This window comes from Phaseolus vulgaris, chromosome 5 (assembly GCF_000499845.2).
Source record: "Phaseolus vulgaris cultivar G19833 chromosome 5, P. vulgaris v2.0, whole genome shotgun sequence".
Taxonomy (NCBI): domain Eukaryota; kingdom Viridiplantae; phylum Streptophyta; class Magnoliopsida; order Fabales; family Fabaceae; genus Phaseolus; species Phaseolus vulgaris.
In genome coordinates, this window is record NC_023755.2 from 18,111,574 (window position 1) to 18,131,074 (window position 19,501).

Sequence of the window (19,501 nt, forward strand, 5' to 3'; positions counted from 1 at the left end):
TGATTTTTTACCTCCTCTTTTGGATGCATTTGATATTCATGTTCATCCCATTTAATTGTTTGTTGTGTGCTATTCTTATTCCATTGTTCATTTCATTTCATATTGATGTTCATATTTATTTTCATTTTGATTTTGTCCTCTTTCATATTGATGTTCATCAACTGTTTTTGGTAAACTCTAAAAGTTATGCCAAGGCATTGTTTGTTTTTTTGTTTCTAGGCTTTTCTGCTCAAAATTTATAGGTTTGTTGCGTGCTATTCTCATTTCATTGTTCATTTAATTTCATATTGATGTTCATTATGATTTTGTCATCTTTCATATTGATGTTGATATTGATTATGGTAAGAATGTTATATGTTTATGGTATGGCAATTTCTTTTTTGCTTACTTGATGCATTCAACTACCTCCGTAGTCTTTCTTCTCCGTTTCTTATTATTTTTTCAGTTTTGTTGAGAAGAAGGTTTCTTAGATAGGAAGTTTTCTTATATATTTACAAGATCTTCATTTCTTCTTCTATTTCAAATTCCTTAGATATTTACTTCAACAAGTAATCATTATCATATATTATTATTATTAATTATACTGTGGATGTTCTTTTTTCTTTATACACTGCCTTCAGCATATTAATTTACTTTTCCAATGCATATTTTTTAGATATTTGTTGCAACAAGTAATCATTATCAAAACATTAAACTATTGGGATTCTGAGAAATTTAAAATTTTTATATTTTTTAATTTATTTATTTAGTATCTAGTATATATTATTCATTTATCAATATTTATTTATTTATTTATGTACCGCCCTGGTAGTCGGAAGTAATGACGTGGCATCAAGCTATTGTATAGGCGTGTTGATGGGACACCTGGCTAGCGGAAGGGAAGGAAATCGGGGGGCTCGTGTAGTCGCCAGTTATTAAGTTGGCGTGCTCCGAGCTCCAGCATACCTAAACCAGCGGTGACCAGGTTGAAGATGAAGTCGCCAGATGTGAACCCGGGCGACCAAGTGATCAGAGATCGCCGAAGCAGGGACATCGCCAAAGATGAAGTCAGATAGCCTTTCCCAGCGGGCCAGAGGATGAGCTCGGGAGATAGCACCCTTGAACGTACACGGTGAAGCAAGAAGAGTAGATCATGAAGGCGGCCGGCGAGACCACAGGCAAGATGTGTACGAAGGCACCCGAACTCGCCACCCAGAAAAGATCACGCTCCAAAGCAATTATGCACTGAGTTGTGTCACGCATAAGTAACTTAGCCAAAACCCTGAAGAGTAAGAAGTGGCGCCCAAGTCAAGGATGCTCCAGATGATGGCACGTGTACAGCTGGATACGAGCCACGTGTCCAGATGCGTAACTGCCAGGAGAGAGAAAGTACCCAGGTATATAAGAGTTTCCAACGAACTTTGAGGTACGCACGCGTTTAGATTACTTCTTTACAACTGCGAGAACGAGAGTACGCTGAGAGAGAACTTTGCACGGTTCCTTTAGAGTTCTTGAATTTTTCTCTTAGTAATTGGTGGTTCAGTCGCTGACTTGGGCGTCGGAGCGTGATCGGCCGCAGCGGCGCCGTTCTGTCTTTTGCAGGTTCTTGAGGTGAATCACGGTGAAAGATGGAGGCTAACATGGCGCAGAAGTCGATCCAAGTTTGACGAGGCAAGGCTCCAGCGTTTTGGTCAACAGGCAGGATCAATTTATACTGTGCCCGTTTTGTATTCTTTATTCTTTTTTATTTATTCTTTAATTTTTTCTTTTCCCATATATTGTGACAATACTCTATGCTTTATACACGACTTTCAAGATAATTATTTCTTCTTGCCAAATTTCTTAGATATTTGGTGCAGCAAGTAATCATTATATATTATATATATTTTATGTTATATATCGTAGCTTTATTCTATTCTTTAAATCCTGCTTTCAACATATTCATTTATTATTCAGAGTCCTACTTTCTTTCCCACTTCCTTACTTCTGTTGTTCTATTATTCACTTTCATGGCGCCCACTGGTGAAGAAATTGTTAGACTTGACACACGAGGTCTGTTTTGTTCAATGAACATTCACGGTGAAGTATGTATTTTTTTTTGTATTTTCTTAAATCTCTACTTTTATACAGTTTCTATAGTTGTTTACTTCTTTATTTCAAAATTTATAGTTTGGGTATGTTGATCATGCATTCGCTATTGAGTTTCAAAAAGAACTTGTTGAAGAGTGAACCCTTACAGATAGCGCAGGGAATGTACATATAGTAGCATATAACCAAGATTTTTTGTTGCCAGAAATCATGAAAAGGTGGAGGACTTTGGCAGATTTTTATGGGTTTGGAGTATACCTTCCTGGGTTTTTCTTGACGACCCTGGCTTCCGCTGGCTCCAGTGGGAGCAGACCATCAGCCAAGTAGCGCTTATAGGGTGTCATCCAGGTTTCTCCTTCGTCGACTAGGCAAACGTGCAATGACTCTCCCCCTGGCAAGTCGTATGTGCTTACCCTGGGTACCTCCAACGTTTCTTAGGTCAACGACCGGTGACCTCTTCTTCCGCCTTCCAAGACGCTTACCTGCTAGACCTCTTTCGTGCAGCCTGCCCCCCGCCTGAGCTGGCGAGCTTCGCCAACACGTCAGCTCAGACATTTTGTTCCCTGGGGACGTGTACCAACTCGAACACAGTAAAAGCCCCTCTCAACAGCCTGACGTGTTCTAGGTACGCAGCCATCTGGGGGTCCTTGGCCTGGTACTCACCCGTAACCTGCCGAGTTATCAGCAGTGAGTCACTCTTTACTAACAAGCTTCGAGCACCCATTTCCTTGGCTAACAACATTCCTGCCACTAAGGCCTCATATTCAGCTTGGTTATTGCTAGCCTTGAAGGCGAAACGTAGTGCCTACTCGATCAGCAGCCCATTTGGTCCTTCCAAGATGATGCCAACCCCACTACCCTGCTGGTTAGAAGACCCGTTGGAAATCTCCTTCGTCTCGATGTACGGCTTTCGAGGAGAGCTCTACCACAAAGTCAGCATAAACTTGTCCCTTAATAGGTCCTCTAGGCTCATATTTCACATCGAACTCGGACAACTCGACTGCCCAGTGCACCATCCGCCACGTCAGGCTTTTGTAAGACCTTACAAATGGGGAGGTCAGTCATCACGATCATAGTGAAACTCTGGAAGTAGTGGCGTAGTCTTCGTGCTGCAAATACCACTGCCAAAGTCGCCTTTTCAATGGCCTAATAGCGCACCTCGGGCCCTGCATCACTTTGCTATATATAGGTCTTTGAACGTGGTCCTGCTCCTGAACAATGACCGAACTGATCTCCCGCTCTGTGATGGCAAAGTATAGGCGGAGGGGGGTACCTGACAGCACCGGAGGGCTAGCCAGGTACTCTTTCAGTTTGAGGAACGATTCTTCACACTCATTTGTCCACACAAACCTGTTGTTCCTCTTTAAACACTGGAAATAGGGATGCCCCCTATCTCCTCCTACTAATAGAAATCGAGATAGGGCGGCCATCCGTCTCGTCAACTGCTGCACCTCCTTCATCGAAGTTGGGCTCCTCATGTCTATGATCGTCGCACACTTCTCGGGGTTTGCCTCTATTCCCCGCTCGGTGAGGAGGAAACCTAACAACTTCCCTACCTCTACCCCGAATACGCACTTCTCGGGGTTTAACTTCAACTTGTACTTGGCTATTGTGGTGAATAGCTCCTCTAGGTTGGCAACGTGTTAGTCCTTCTCCTGGGAGGTGACGACCATATCGTCTACGTATGCCTTCACATTTCGCCTTATCATATGGGCGAGCACCCTGTCCATCAACTTTTGATAGGTCGCACCAGCGTTCTTGAGCCCAAAGGGCATCACCTTATAGAAATAACTGCACAGTTTTGTCATGAATGTTGTTTTGCATTCGTCCCTGGGATGCATCTGGATCTGGTTATATCCGAAGAAGGCATCCAAAAAACTGAGGAGTCTGCAACCTGACACATTATCTACCTGGGCGTTGATGCTACGCAATGGATATGATTCCTTTGGGTAAGCTTTGTTCAAATCTGTGAAGTCGACGCTCATCCTCCACTTCCCGTTGGCCTTTTTGACCAACACCACATTCGCTAACCACTCAGGGTATTGGATCTCCCTTATATGGCCAAACACTCAGCAACTTTTGGGTTTCTCTCCTGATGACCTGACATCTTTCGTCATTAAACTTCCTCTGCCTCTAGCGGACGGGTTGAACCTTTGGATCCATGGTGAGGCGATGACATAGGAAATCGGGGTCTATGCCAGGCATGTCTGAGGCGGACCACGCGAAAGCGTCCAAATGCCATGCGATCACTTCGGCGATTTGGTCTTGTGTTTCCTGGCCTAAAGACTTATCGAGTTTGAACTTGTTTCCCTCAATCTCCCTTTCCTATACCTCACCTGCAGGCTCGGGTCACCTCTCCCGGGCCATCTCAGCTTGGGCGGTCCCTTCTCCCTTTTGAGGTTGGCTGGTGACCGAGCACACCCCTCTCTTCGTCTTTAGGCTATTCTCATAGCACTTTTTTGCCGCCTTCTAGTCAAACTTAATGGTGATTACTACTCCCTCAAGGGAAGGCAGCTTCATCTTCATATGCCTCGTCGAGGCCACTGCTCATTTCCTATTTAGGGACGGTCTGCCCAAAAGGATGTTGTAGGCTGAAGGAGCGTTGACGACGAGGTACCTTATGTTGACGATGCAGGATGCAGTGCCGTCTGTGAAAGTTGTTCTTAGCTCCACATGCCCTCTCACTTCTACCTGGTCTCCAACGAAACCGCATAGGCAGCTGTCGTAAGGTCTCAACTGATCAGGCGACAGCTGCAACTTGTTGAAGGTTGACCAAAACATGACATCTGTTGAGCTCCCTTGGTCGATGAAGACTGGGTGCACCCTTCTCCCTAGTGTCACAACTGAGATCACCACCAGGTCATTGTCATGTGGGACGACATACTGCAAATCGGCCTTTGTGAAATGGACATCGAGTTCTGGGGTCTGATCAGGTTCCCGTGCTTCTACTTCCATCACCTCTCTTACGTATTTTTTCCGCTGGGAGGTGATACATCCTCCTCTCGAAAAACCCCCGGAGATCGTGTTGACCTCGCCATGGACTGGCACCTCGTGCCCCTAATCTCCCGCCGGGGCTATTTTTGTTGGGGCTTTGTGACCTTCCTCTAAGTATTCCTTTAGAAATTCTTCCCTCACCAACTCATTCAACTGATTTCCGAGGGCCAAACAATAGTTTTAAAAAAAATCAATTTGGTCCCTAATTTTTTTAAAATGTAGTCAAAATGGTCCTTTCTGTTAAGTCGCACCAAACGACATTAAGTGGGGCTTATGTGGCAGAGACGTGTCAAGTGACGTGGATGGTGGTTACATTTGAATACTAAATTAGGGGTTTAGGGGTTATAGTGATTTGAATTGGGGATTACAAATTTTGAATTGAAAGCACGGTTTAGGGTTTTCTTGTGTAAACGTTTTTGGTTGTTTCCTTGTTCCCAGAAACGAGTGAGTTAACATATAATAAGGTCGTCGTTTGTGGTGGAGTCAGTGATTGTGGAGTTCGTGGGTGTAGCTCCATTTGTGGTGAAAATTTGTGCCTATATATATGCATTTGTATCATCATGTAGTTGTAACCGATTGGAAGTGCAGCAGCAACGATCGAATTCTAGCCATGGTGGTGGGAACAGGATGACTTTTGTTGCTCCCATTTGGGATTGTGGGGAATTTCTGGTTTTGAGAACCGCAACAATTGTCAAAAATTGTGGGAGGCAATTTTGGGGGTGTCCAAAGTACAAGGTGAGATGTATTAAACTATGGTTTATGAAAAAAAAATGCATTGATATTGATTTTTTGGTTATCGTTTTGTCTAATACAGAGTATGAGTAGCGTAAGCATGGGATGCAATTTTTTTAGGTGGTGCAAGTGCATTGAAGACAAAGATGGAACTATTGCTAGACAAAGAAACGAGATTTGTAGCTTGGAAAAACGTTTGAAGATGTCAAGAATGTGGATAAAGATGTTGTTAGTAGGATTGTGTGTTGTTGTTGTAATAAACATTGCTATGTTGATTATTTTCTTAAAATTCCCATGAGTGACATATGAATGTATATTTTGGTTGGGATTAAGATTGAAAGAGTTAATGTAATATGTATTAGTCTGTTAAGTTCATTATGTTCAGTTTGTAATATGTATCCCAAAATCTGTATCAATGGAAAATGAATTTTAGTAAGTGGTTGACATTGAAGTTATGTATTATTTTCTTATTTTCTTGTGCTGCATAATTTTGGTGTTGCATAAGTATGGTGTAGTTTTATTTTGATGCCTTGTATCAATAGAGCAACAGTTTTATTGGCTTGGCAGAGAGCCTCTTTATTGATAGAGGTTCCACTTTTAAGATTAGAATTAGTAAGTAGCATGAAGTAGTGGATAACATCGGGTGCAAAGGAATTGGAAAAGGCATAGTAATGTGTGAATCTATATGTGCTTTAGCAAGAACAAGATAATATATTGTTCTAACACTGTAAGATTATTGTTGGTATATAAGAATGTACATGTAACCTATGAATTCCTATCCACACCAGTATTCAGCAAAGCCACATTAAACGATGACTTTTAAAGCCACTCCTCCTTTGAATGCTAGCCTGGTGACTGGAACTTCCAGCATTCAAAGTTTTATATTCAAGGCTATATAAAAATGCGCACCATTTGATAACTTCCAGAATAAAAATTTGCACTTTTTGTGTCTTAGGTGGAAAATCTGCACTTTGGCCTACAATTCAATATTTGAACAGCTTGAGTGCAGATTTTAGTTTACCATATTCAATATTTGAACACTGATTTATCCAAATGACACCTAGACAGTTAGAAAAAAGTGATTAATTATCATAGAGCCTGATAACATTAATGTACTCCAAAAATTACTAAAGACATTGAGTACATGATACATTAACAAATTACCAAATTATCAATCAAAAATACATTAGCAGGATCCTATAATAATTGTTTTTCAAAATACATAGGTTTAGAAATGAGTGAGTTCCGAAAATAGCCTCTCATGGACTGTAACTTAAGCCTCGTGTTGGGTCTTGAAAATTTTGCGGTTGATCTTGTTGTCCTTCGAGCTGCCTGCGATGGTTGTGAAACTTTTGGTTGAGTAAGGGGAGATGGTGGAGGGGGTGCGATTGAGGCTGCCTGGCTTGGAGCTTCCTGAGATGGTTGTGAAACTTTTGGTTGAGTAAGAGGAGATGGTGGAGGGGGTGCAGTTGCGGCTGCCTGACTTGGAGCTTCCTAAGATGGCCTTGGTGCACTGGTAGCTACCTGACTTGGACCTTGGTCAGATGTGCCTGGGTGAAATGGCCTTGGGTGAGGGGTGAGATGGCCTTGGGTGAGATGGTCGAGGTGCACTTGGACCTTGTTCAGATGATTTTTCAATGCAGGACTTTCTATTGTGGCCAAGCTTATGACAGATCCCACATTTTTTCTTTAACCCAGTTTGGCCTAACTGACTCTTGTTCTTCATTACCTCCCATGGCTCTAACCTTCTCTTCTTTTTTGGTCTTCCTGACATCTTTTTTGTGGGAGGTGGCACAACATCTGGCATTTCAGTTCTTTCCCATACTTGTTCACCGTTCACTAGATAGATAACTAAGTTGTACACCTCTGCATATGTTTCCTTCTTGTATCAAAATGAAATGAAGTTCACTAGATCGACATTGAGAAATTTCATTGCAGCAAGTGCATGGCAACAGGTATTCCAGTCAACATCCATTTTCGGCAGCTGCACTAATGTAGCTCCAAGTTAACCGCATACTTTTCTCCAATGGTAGAGGTATGTCTCACTTCAAATAGGTGATCTCCAGAAGAGTTGTGATGATGGAATTGGTTAGACAAATGTAACAAGTAAGATAATAACTTTTTAAAATAATGTATGAATGTTGTCATCTAACCTGGGTATCCAATATCGAGTTTGATTTGCTTCCTTTTGTAACCTACTTAAAATCTTTGGACATACTGATCCTTCAAATGAGGTAATTTTCAATCTGTTCTTAGCCCATCTCTGCATCATATAAGTCCTAATATCTTCTAGCATGGCAATGATAGTTTTTGCTCGTGCTGGTACAAACACACTATTAAACCCTTCAGAAATGTTGTTCACAAGTGAGTCACATTTTGGAGTGAATGTGAACCTTGATCTGGACCAGAACCTAGCACATGAAAATAAATTATTTCAAATCTTAGGAATTGGTGTGCATGTGTTGTATAAGCTTAGTGGATGTGCATGTCCATGTGTTGTCTAACAAATTTTGTTCCAGTTTCACACTACATTTTCAAAATTAATTCCCCAATGCTAATGGAGGAATAATCAAACAGCCATCAACCAATTACAAACAACTTGGGAGGGAACAATAAGGAGCAAAATAAGACATGGACTTTTCAAATCTGAATGTAGTTTTCAGTTTTGAAATCATATTAAAATTTGTCACTCATGTATCAAAATCAAATTAAAATCATATTAAAATTCAGTTTTCAAAGTTGGATTCTACTCTCTAAAATGCAAGCATGAATAGGCAATGAAGGCCCCATGATGTGCCTCTCACTATACGTGTCTTAACTAGCCCCATATGAAAATCATTGTAGCATCACAAATAAAGTTAGATATAAAGTTTGGTTTTCCACCACAAATCACAATAGAAACATTATATAATTTAGTGATTGTGCACCCTTGTCAAATTCTAACAATATTCTAAGAGAAACGAGTGCATGTGCATCTGTTGTCTAACAAATTTTGTTTCAGTTTCACACTACATTTTCAAAATTAATTCCCTAATGCCAATGGAGAAATAATCAATAGCCATCAACCAATTACAATCAATGTAGTTTTTAGTTTTTGCACCTAAAAGAAAGGTATAAATACTTGCCTGGGAGGTAATGCAATAAGATGTTTGAATGCATTATCATTGACTTCCTTTATAGCCCTCATCTCCTTCTCCCATGCTTGGGGATATGTGCTGTCGACTGCCCTCCACATTAAAGTTTTCAGTTTTTTTCCTGGCAATTTCTTTCTGAAGTTGGAGAACAAGAGGGTTACTGAAGACCTTCTTCAAGCTCGGGAGAGGGCTGAAGAACTAAAACAGCAGAACGAGGGGCTCAAGAAGCAGATTGAAGAACTCGAGCTGAGCTCTGCCCAATTCCTCGCTGCTGGGTTTGACGCCGCCCTGGAGCAGTTCGCCTGCCAATACCCTGACTTGGATCTCTCCATGGTGTCGCTGAACAATGAAGTGGTGGACGGGAAAATCATTCCTTCTGAAGACTAGCTGATTCCCTCCATCCACTTATTCATCTGTTTCTCTCTTTCACAATTTACTTGCAAAAAATTTCCTCCTTTGTATATGTAATTTGAACTGACATACTTATGTTATGACGTTTCCCCTCTCTTTATATAATCTCTCTGTTAACTTTTATTTTCCTTATACAAATCTCTTAGACGAAAGAGTCTTAGCAACTTCGTGAGCGCAATTGTATACTAACTGCTCCAAACCATTAAATTTCGAACAATAACATTCTAACAACTTGCAATCTTAAGGTAACGAACCTCAGCGCGAAACCACCTTTCAAATAACGAGCTTCAACCCAACTAATAACTTAAAACACAGCTCACCTGATCTGCCTTATCAAAACGGGCCTTGGCTTCTGCCATTGCTTGAATTTCTCCTGGTCGCCAAAGAGACTTGGCGATACCAGCTTCCTCTTGCTTTCACAACTTGGCCATTATTCCCTCATCTGGGGGTAGAGGCGCCTTTTGGATCCTCCTCTACTTCCCCTGACCTTCAGAATGGCAAGCCGGATAGCTAAGCGTTCTCTTCGAACCTACCTTAGCTATCCTTTAAACTTCTTCCACCCTCTACACCGTACCTGAACTCGCTCGAGACGAGAAGGATTTTATCTTGCCTGAACTCGCTTGACGGCGAGAAGGTCTTTAACTCGCCTGAACTCGCTCATCGGCGAGAAGGTCTTTAACTCGCCTGAACTCGCTCATCGGCAAGAAGGTCTTTAACTCGCCTGAACTCGCTCATCGGCGAGAAGGTCTTTAACTCGCCTGAACTCGCTCATCGGCGAGAAGGTCTTTAACTCGTGCCTCTACATTGCCCCAGGGGTTACATCTTCTCTCCCCCAGAAACACTGAGGACTTTTCACTGGTGCCTCTACATTGCCCCAGAGGTTACATCTTCTCCCCTCTGGAAGCACTGAGGACTTTTGTACCGTCCCGTATCAGGGCGTTGACTAAGTCAAGGTCAAAGTCAACAACAGGAAAGTCAAAGTCAACTCGAGGTGTCGCCCAGATGTAGAGACGCCAAGAGGAAGCGTCGCCAAGGCAGGACAAGACGTCGCTAAGGCAAGGCGTCGCCTAAGCGAAGGCGTCGCCTAGGTGAAGGCGTCGCCCAGGTGAAGGCGTCGCCCAGGTGAAGGCGTCGCCCAGGTGAAGGCGTCACCCAGGTGAGGGCGTCGCCAGGTTAAACAGTGTAAAAGCAAGGCAATCATGGTCTGGTTCCCCGATACCCATGGGTAGGAAAGACCACGGAGGGAACGACGTCGTGGGAAAGCCTCAGGTCCCGATATCTCGGGAAAGTTATAAAGAGAAGGAAAAGGTGGCTCCAAGGCCATAGTAATAGTACCAGTGAAGGGCAGCCTGACTCGCGAAGTACCCCTGCCGCCCCAGAGACACCTTCGGGACAGATACGACCCAAGAGGAAGGTCACGCCCAGGATAACCGGGTGCAGGGTGCGAGAGGAAGGCAGATACGCTCTCAGAGTAAGTGGCTAGATACTTGGGGGCATGAGTTGGCACCCAAAAAGCCACCCCTAGCGCAGTAGCACTCCCAGTAGGAGGACCCACGCGTAGAAACGTCCCCAGATGGGCAGAAACGCCCCCAGATGGGGTCAAGGCGTCGTGAGGCCCTCCACGTGTATGACAGCGATCCCGGAATAGAAACACCCTCTAGTCAGGTGCCAGGTAATTAAAGATATTCAATACAGTTTCCCTTTTTGGCATTCAGGTACTATTTTGGCTCCCAAGCGTTTCAACGTCTTAAATGCGCTACGTTTCATAATTAAGCGCTTTAATGAGCGCGTTACGTTTGAGTTTAAAAGCGCTTTAAGGCGCTTTAAATGCTAGGGGCAGTTTAAATAGCGCTGGGAATGTCGGAAAAAGGGTTGGAACTTTCGGCAAATTTACGAGAGAACTCTCTAGTTGCTTGCTCGTGCTTCAAGGTTACGTACAAGTGACTGGGGAATATTTTTGCCTGAAGGGGACAACACACACACACATATATACAGTTTCTTTTACCACCTTCAGAGCGCCATACGCGGTGCTCAGATACGTGGGTGGACAGTTTTGGTGTTTCTTGCTGGCTGACTTGAGCGTCGGAGTGCAAACGGCCGCTAGGGCGCCTCTTTGTCCTCTTTTTTGCAGGTTCACAGGCAATCAGTGGGAAGGAGTCCTTAGCTGACGGTTGAGGTCATGCACGAAGACGTCCTGGTCAACCGGACGGAACATTTGGCGCCCACCGTGGGGCCGAAGAGGCTCCTTCGCCCCTCAGCTAGGGGGACAAACTCCCCTTAGACCTCGACTGGGGGGCTTGTTCCCGTATGCCAATACAGTCCCACATCGTTCAGGAATCAAGGCCAAGGGCAGTTTATATACTCCCTCCTCCCTTCACCCTTCGAGGCGCCTTTTAAGGACAAAACCGTGACGGAGCACCGACCTCCAAAGCGGACAATACCTCGGATGCGGTGATTGACCCTAGCGATGCTGTCCAACGACTTGAGGTCGGAACATTGGCGCCCACCGTGGGGCCGAAGAGGCTCCTTCGCCCCTCAGCTAGGGGGACAAACTCTCCTTAGACCTCGACTGGGGGGCTTGTTCCCGTATGCCAATACAGTCCCACATCGTTCAGGAATCGAGGCCAAGGGCAGTTTATATACTCCCTCCCCCCTTCACCCTTCGAGGCGCCTTTTAAGGACAAAACCGTGACGGAGCACCGACTTCCAAAGCGGACAATACCTCGAATGCGGTGATTGACCCTAGCGATGCTGTCCAACGACTTGAGGTCGGAACATTGGCGCCCACCGTGGGGCCGAAGAGGCTCCTTCGCCCCTCAGCTAGGGGGACAAACTCCCCTTAGACCTCGACTGGGGGGCTTGTTCCCGTATGCCAATACAGTCCCACATCGTTCAGAAATCGAGGCCAATGGCAGTTTATATACTCCCTCTTCCCTTCACCCTTCGAGGAGCCTTTTAAGGACAAAACCGTGACGGAGCACCGACCTTCAAAGCGGACAATACCTCGGATGCGGTGATTGACCCTAGCGATGTTGTCCAACGACTTGAGGTCGGAACAACTTTTTATTCTAACTCGCTTGCACTCGCTCATCGGCGAGGAGGTCTTTATCTTTTTCTCGCCTCAGGACGCGCGAGGGCGTTGAGGTCTTTATCTTTTTCTCGCCTCAGGACGCGCGAGGGCGTTGAGGTCTTTATCTGGTGCCTCCGATCGCCTAAAGACGATGAGGACTTTAAACTTTAACTAGTGCCGCCAATCGCCGAAAAACGATGGGGACTTAGAAACGTTTTTAGAAAGCATGCGACATAACTTCAAAACTCGCCTTAAATCACGTATAAGCGACAAGGTCTTTTTCAAAACCTTTGCAATAACGACAAGCATGCAATCTAAAACAACTTTAAGCTTCGAAAACTCTTCTTTATTGGGTGGCCTCATTAAAAACCCTCCTTAGGGAAAACAGAGTGCCCCCTTCAAACTGTTTTAACAAAAATCTTTGCAAACTCTACACGTTCGTTTTTACTTACAACGCTTTTAACTGTAATATAACTTGAGGTGCGTGGCGTTCCAAGTGCGAGGAATCGCCCCTCCTTCCAGCGTTTCTAAGCGGTAGGCGCCGTTCCCGAGTGCCTCGGTTATCCTGAACGGTCTCGTCCACTTAGGCGACAGCTTGTTCTCCATCTCGTACTGGTAGGCCTTCCTCATCACCAGGTCGCCTTCTCTAAACTGCCTTGGCATCACCTTCGAGTTATACCTTCGTTCAATCCTTCTTTTCACCGCCTCAGCCTTCACTCTCGCCTCCTCCCTGACCTCATCCAGCAAATCCACATTCATCTTTGGCATGTCCCTGCTTCGGCGATCTCTGATCACTTGGTTGCCCGGGTTCACATCTGGCGACTTCATCTTCAACCTGTTCACCGCCGGTTTAGGTATGCTGGAGCTCGGAGCACGCCAAATTAATAACTGGCGACTACACGAGCCCCCCGACTTCCTTCCCTTCCGCCAGCCAGGTGTCCCATCAACACGCCTATACAATAGCTTGATGCCATGTCATTACTTCCGACTACCAGGGCGGTAAAAAACTCATTTGAAATTCCCACCAAAAACAAGTCACATGGGAGGTGTGACATTTTTCTACTATGACACCTCCTTAAAACTACACCTACACCCCCTACTAAGTCACATGGACAATGTGACTCTCTCTAATACATTCACACCTATTTATTTAAGATGCACACCTCCTACAAGAGTCATTCAAATGATGCTCTTTTATTTAATGCTTGGCCTTGCCCCTCATGGTTTGGACTTGGGCTTCTTGGGCTTGGGCCTTCTTGGGCTTGGGCTTTGGGCTTGGGCCTCATCTTTTGCAAAGACTAATAAGAAGAACTTTAAATGCTTTGGCCCTTGTCCATTTCTTCTATTGATAACATCTTTTTGATTCTCATCATACTCCCCAAGTTGGAGAGAATTCGTCCACGAATTCAGTACTCCTGCATAAAACAAAGTCAGTTTGCAATTAGATAAGAGAATACAAAAAGAAATAGGCAAACACGACTTAGTACGTTGAAATGCTGGGAGTTCAGAAAAAGATGTCCTATACATAGCCCATGTAGGAGAAGATTGTTTAGAAATGATATTATTTGGAAAACTAGAAGGTATGAAAAAATCATCCTTAACATTCTTCATCCAATATGGTGTATAAGTAGGAACCTTGGGTAATGAACAAGGCAAAGAAGAAGGATACCTTGTAGGCGTAGCACGAGTCAACAAAATTGAATTAGTTGAGAAGGTATTATGACTCGGTTTAGCATGTACTTCATTTGTTTTTTCATTTTCTCTTTTAGTTTCTTTGGGATTCGTCCTATATGCAGGGCTATTTGGTAAAGAAACCTCGGGCATGATGTCTATTTGGTGTTCAATCCCTCTTAGAGGTGGGAAGCCTTTAGGAGGATCTTGAAACATATCTTCATATTCTTTTACCAAATTGTCCAAACATGTGGGACTATCCTTAGCCGACTCACATCCAATAGTCCTAGGAATAGCTAAAAAAATAGGCTTTTGAGTAACTATTACCTTTTTAACTTGTTGTGTGGACATGAGAAGGCTTCTCTTGGAATTTTTTATATCATTTACTTTCTCTCTCTTTTCTCTCATTTTAACTTGGTCCTCATGAACTTCCTTTGGAGAGAGAGACTTAAGAATGACTTTGTGCCCATGGAAGTTAAAAGACATTTTGTTGGTAAAGCCATCATGAAAAACTTTTCTATCAAATTGCCATGGCCTACCTAAAAGAATATGTGTGGCTTCCATTGGGACAACATCACACAAGACCTCATCTTTATATTTACCAATAGAAAATGTAATGAGGACTTGCTTGTTAACAACAATCTCACCTACCTCACTTAACCATTGTAATTTGTAGGGCTTGGCATGAGAGATGGTAGGTAATCCAAGTTTGTCTACCACTCTTGTGCTTGCCACATTAGCACAACTCCCCCCATCCACAATCAAAGAGCATACTCTATCATTAATAAGACACCTTGAATGAAAAATATTTTCTCTTTGAGTTTCATCAAAAGGTTTTAAAACTTGTCCAAGCATGCGTCTTATTACTAATAGGTCACCCTCATGTGGGCTCTCACTCTCACTCTCACTTGGGGATCCAGAAGGTGAGGAATGTCTAGAAGATTCGGACTCATGCTCACTACCATCTACCCCATCATGCATATACATAGTTCGCTTAGAAGGGCAATTAGAAGCAATATGTCCATAGCTTAAGCATTTAAAACACTTCTTACTAGACGATTTAGGTGGTGATTTAGGCCTAGAAGTGGAAGTGGAAGGCTTAGACTCTCTAGGTTTGAGAGTAGAGTCCTTAGAAGGGATATTTGAGAAAGAGCTATTTTTATTTTTCCAAGAAGAGTGGTAGTAGTTATCCTTAGAAGAATTTTTGAAAGCATTTTTCCTTGCAAGTTGATTTTCAATTTTACTAGCAAGGTGAACCACATTTTCCAAAGAAGAATATTCTTGCAACTCTACCACATCTTGAATGTCCCTTCGAAAGCCACTCACAAACCTAGCTATCTTAGCTTCCTCACTCTCATCCATATTAACTCGAATTAAAAGCATGTCTAGTTGTTTAAAGTAATCATCCACACTTAGCGTGCCTTGATGAAACCGTTGGAGTTTCAACAATAGGTCTTTCCTAAAGTTTGGGGGTACGAATCTAGCGCGTAAACAAGCTTTCAAATCGTTCCAAGAGACCACGGGCGACCTCTTGTGTAGGTCAATGTCCATGAGATATTGATGCCACCATTGCATGGCATAGTCTAAAAATTCTAAAGAAGCTAATCTAACCCTATGCTCATCTCTAACCCCATTTACATCAAAAATTTGCTCAACCTTAGTCTCCCATCCTAAGTACTCATTAGGATCACTTTCACCACTAAAGCTAGAAAGTTTTACATTGGGTGAATAAGGGCCAGCCACATGTTGGCGTCTCTCTTCATGGTGATGGTGCCTTGGCCGTGCATTGTCTTCATAATATCCATGAGAGGAATGAGAATGCCTTGAAGAATGCCGAAGAGGAGGATGATGTCTTCTCTCCCGGTTTTCATGGACTTCCTCACGGCTTAACTCCAAGCTTTGGAGCCTTGCCTCCATTTGTCTTATCACATCAAGATAGTGAGCATTTGATTGCTTGGCATTCTTTATGTCTTCAAAAAGGGCTGCCTTTTGAGGTGAGCAAGGTTTGGAGGATTCTCCACTAGAAAAATGAGCCATGATCAAAAAATACAAAAAAAAAAAACAGAAACAAACAGTTAAAAAAATTTGTTAGACAAATAAAGTGAGATATAGGTTGCTGGAAAATGCCCAAGAAAGTACTCAAACCACTTCAAGAAAGTATTTTGTCCTCAACCAAGCCTTTCTTGTGGAATGGAGGAGCTTCAAATGAAACAATGTCATAGCAAACCAACTCACATAAGAACAAGTCTCCACAAAACTTTTAGAAGAACAAAAAGACAAGCAAGAAAAGGTATTGATCCAATCGGTCATCGGTAGTCGATGACGTCAGCAGTAGATAACCACGTGGACCACTCGCAGGGTGACACGTGGATCAGGTGGCAGAGAAATCAGGGAGGAGATCACCCGGTATGGTGATCGGTGGTCAGTAACCGAGTGGCCACCGGCAGATCAGTTCCAAGATAAACACCTGGGGGGAGAACACGAGAAGCAATAGAGCACCGATCAGTCATCGGGTGCATGGTCATCGCAGTTTCGTGTTACACGCAGTTAAACTGGGACTGAGATTCCCAGCGAGAGCGTTACGCATGGACCTCGCATGATCATACCTCAGAGAAAGAAAAGCTCCTCGCCGGTATAATTGTGCACGAGAGTGGCCTGAGGGAGTTAGTAAACCAGTCAGTGATTGGTGACTTCCTCAACCCATTACGTGCATGACGTAGTGGAGGGGAAATCGCGTATGCAGAGAGCAGTGCTTGGTGAGTGTGCCTAGTCCAAACACACCTGGTGTTCTCCTGGGAATGTGCGATTCAACCAGATGGAAGAAACGCGCTAAGTTACTCCGCAAGGGAATAACTTAGGCGCACAAAGAGATGCGCTAGAGCCCTTCAGGTGGTGGCACGTGTACGGTTAGATGTGAGTTGCATTCCTCCACGTGTCACTGTTTTAGAGGGGCGCGACCCAGATAAAGGTGCACTCCGTGTCGTGAAAGGTACAGACAGAAAACCCAGACACCCACGACCCTGACTGTGGTACGTTTTCGTACAAAAGCATAACAGAATTCTGTTAGGCACAGACACAGAGGGAGATAAAAAGAGAATCAGCGAGAAATACACACACACATTATTTTTGTTAGTTATTCTGTGATCTAACTTGAGCGTTGGAGTGCAAACGGCCGCTAGAGGCGTCGTCTGTGTATTTTGCAGGTTGCATTTGAAGTTCCCAGAGAAGGTTCTAAGAGCATTCTTGCAGATAGCACAGTTGCCAAAGACGGGGCAAGGAACCGACAAGGCAATTCCTCCACGCTTGAGTTGTCGGCAGGATCATTTGGCACCCACCGTGGGGCCCGTTTGAATCGTGGTCCCATCCACACCAAAGTTTCTAGAGTTTCTCAAAGTCTTTGCTGAGTTTTTGCTGAGAAAATGAGGAGAACAAGACAAACATCACCTGAGCCATCTGTCGAGGAAGGAGCTGTGACAATGGCGCAGGTCCTGGAGATGATGCGTGCGCTGCAGGACACTGTCGCAGCGTCAAGAGCTAAACAAGAGAAGATGCAGGCGGAGTTGGCTGCATCGCAGAGTAGGAACGATGAGCTGAATCGCGTCAATGAGGAGCTGAGAAGGACGTTACAGACGCCGAGGGAACGCGCAGTTGGAGCTGAGGCGGAGTTCCCCATGCCGTTCTCCCCTGAAATCATGCAAACCATGGTACCTTCCAACTTAGTGGGAGTAAAGGCGTCATTCACAGGGGTAGAAGATCCAGAAGCACATCTGACGGCGTTCCACACTCAGATGATGCTGTCTGGGGGCTCAGATGCCTTGTATTGCAAGATGTTCATGAGCACTCTGAGTGGAACCGCCATGGAATGGTTCGTGAGTCTGCCAGAGGGTCATATCATGTCCTTCCATCAATTTTCGAAGCTCTTCACTGAGCAATACATCGTTAACAGAGCACCTTCAGTGGTGTCGTACGATCTGTTCGATGTACGCCAGTATCAAGGTGAGTCGCTGAAAGACTACCTCAACCACTTTGGAGCACAAGTGGTTAGATTGCCGAGCAAGGACGAGGATATGCTGGTGCACGCGTTTAAGAAAGGAGTGCTGCCTGGTCCTTTCAGTGAATCGCTCATCAGAAGCCATCCCAGTACCTTCGCGGAAATCCGGCGATGCGCGGTGGCGCACATAGTGGCAGAGACAGAGGTTTCTGAGAAAAGAGGAAGTGCGGCACCACTGAAGCCGCGTGGTGGACAGGGGAAGCAACAACAGCACACGAGGGTGCATAAGGCAAAGGAGGGAAAGAAGGCGCAGGGGAAGCCTCGTCCTTATGCACCCAGGAAGGACCAGGGCAGGGGGCGTGCAAGGGAGAATAATGCACCCCCAAGATATGATTTCATGGTAGGATTGGCAGATCTGATCGCCCTTCCTGCCGTAGCCGCGAGACTCCGAGTACCAGAGAAGACAGACAAGGTACTAGGGAGGAAAAAGAACGAGTGGTGTGAGTTTCACCAAGCCTTTGGTCACACACTCCACTCCTGTTTGGCGTTGGGGCACCAACTGGCGGAGTTGGTAAAGTCTGGGTTCCTAGCAGATTACCTGCGAGAGGCGCCGGGTGATCGCTCGTCGGGATCCCAGGCAGGAGAGCAGCAGCATGAAATCCCTGTGCACGGGGAGGTGCAGACGATTGCGGGGGGCTTCTCCGGTGGGGGATGCACCGCATCACAAAGAAGGAGGTATGCTCGATCGGTAATGGTCGTGGACTCGGTAGACGAGGGCCATTTCCCCAAGGTAGATATCACTTTCAGGAAAGCTGATCTACGGGAAGTTGTACCGCACGACAATGATCCTGTGGTCATCTCCCTCATCACAACAGGAAGGCGAGTGCACAGAGTGCTCGTAGACCAAGGGAGCTCGGCAGACGTCATGTTCTGGCCGACGTTCAACAAGTTGCAGCTGTCCCCCGATCTGGTAAGGCCATATACTGGATGTCTCTATGGCTTTGCAGGGGATCAGGTAGAGGTGCGGGGGTACATTGAGCTGAGGATTCACCGATGGAACAACAGCCCGCACCGAAAAGATAAGGTACTTGGTGGTTAACGCCCCTTCTGCGTACAACATCTTGATGGGAAGGCCAACACTCAATATGTTGGGTGCAGTGCCATCGACGAGGCACATGAAGCTGAAGCTGTCGTCGATGGAGGGGACCGTAATAACCATCAAGTCAGATCAAGCCGAGGCTAGGCGCTGTTATGTGAACAGCCTCAGGCAAAAAAGGAGCGTATGCCATGTCACCTCAACACCACCACCAGGAGTGCTCGAAGAGCGATCGGTGGTTAGGGGAACGCGTGGTGATCCGGAGACGGAGGCTGCTACGCTGGGGGGCTCCCAGGTAGCTCAGGTGAAAGCAGAAGAGGAGGGCATGATCACTC

At 44.9% G+C, this 19,501-nt stretch overlaps 1 protein-coding gene across 1 annotated transcript; it reads left to right on the plus strand.

Annotated features, from left to right (window-relative positions):
- The first annotated feature begins 17,555 nt into the window (after window positions 1-17,555).
- On the plus strand, window positions 17,556-19,169 carry LOC137834064 (uncharacterized). The gene has a single exon (XM_068642128.1). It carries the CDS (start codon window positions 17,556-17,558, stop codon window positions 19,167-19,169), a length of 1,614 nt encoding a protein of 537 aa, XP_068498229.1.
- Window positions 19,170-19,501: the final 332 nt, after the last annotated feature.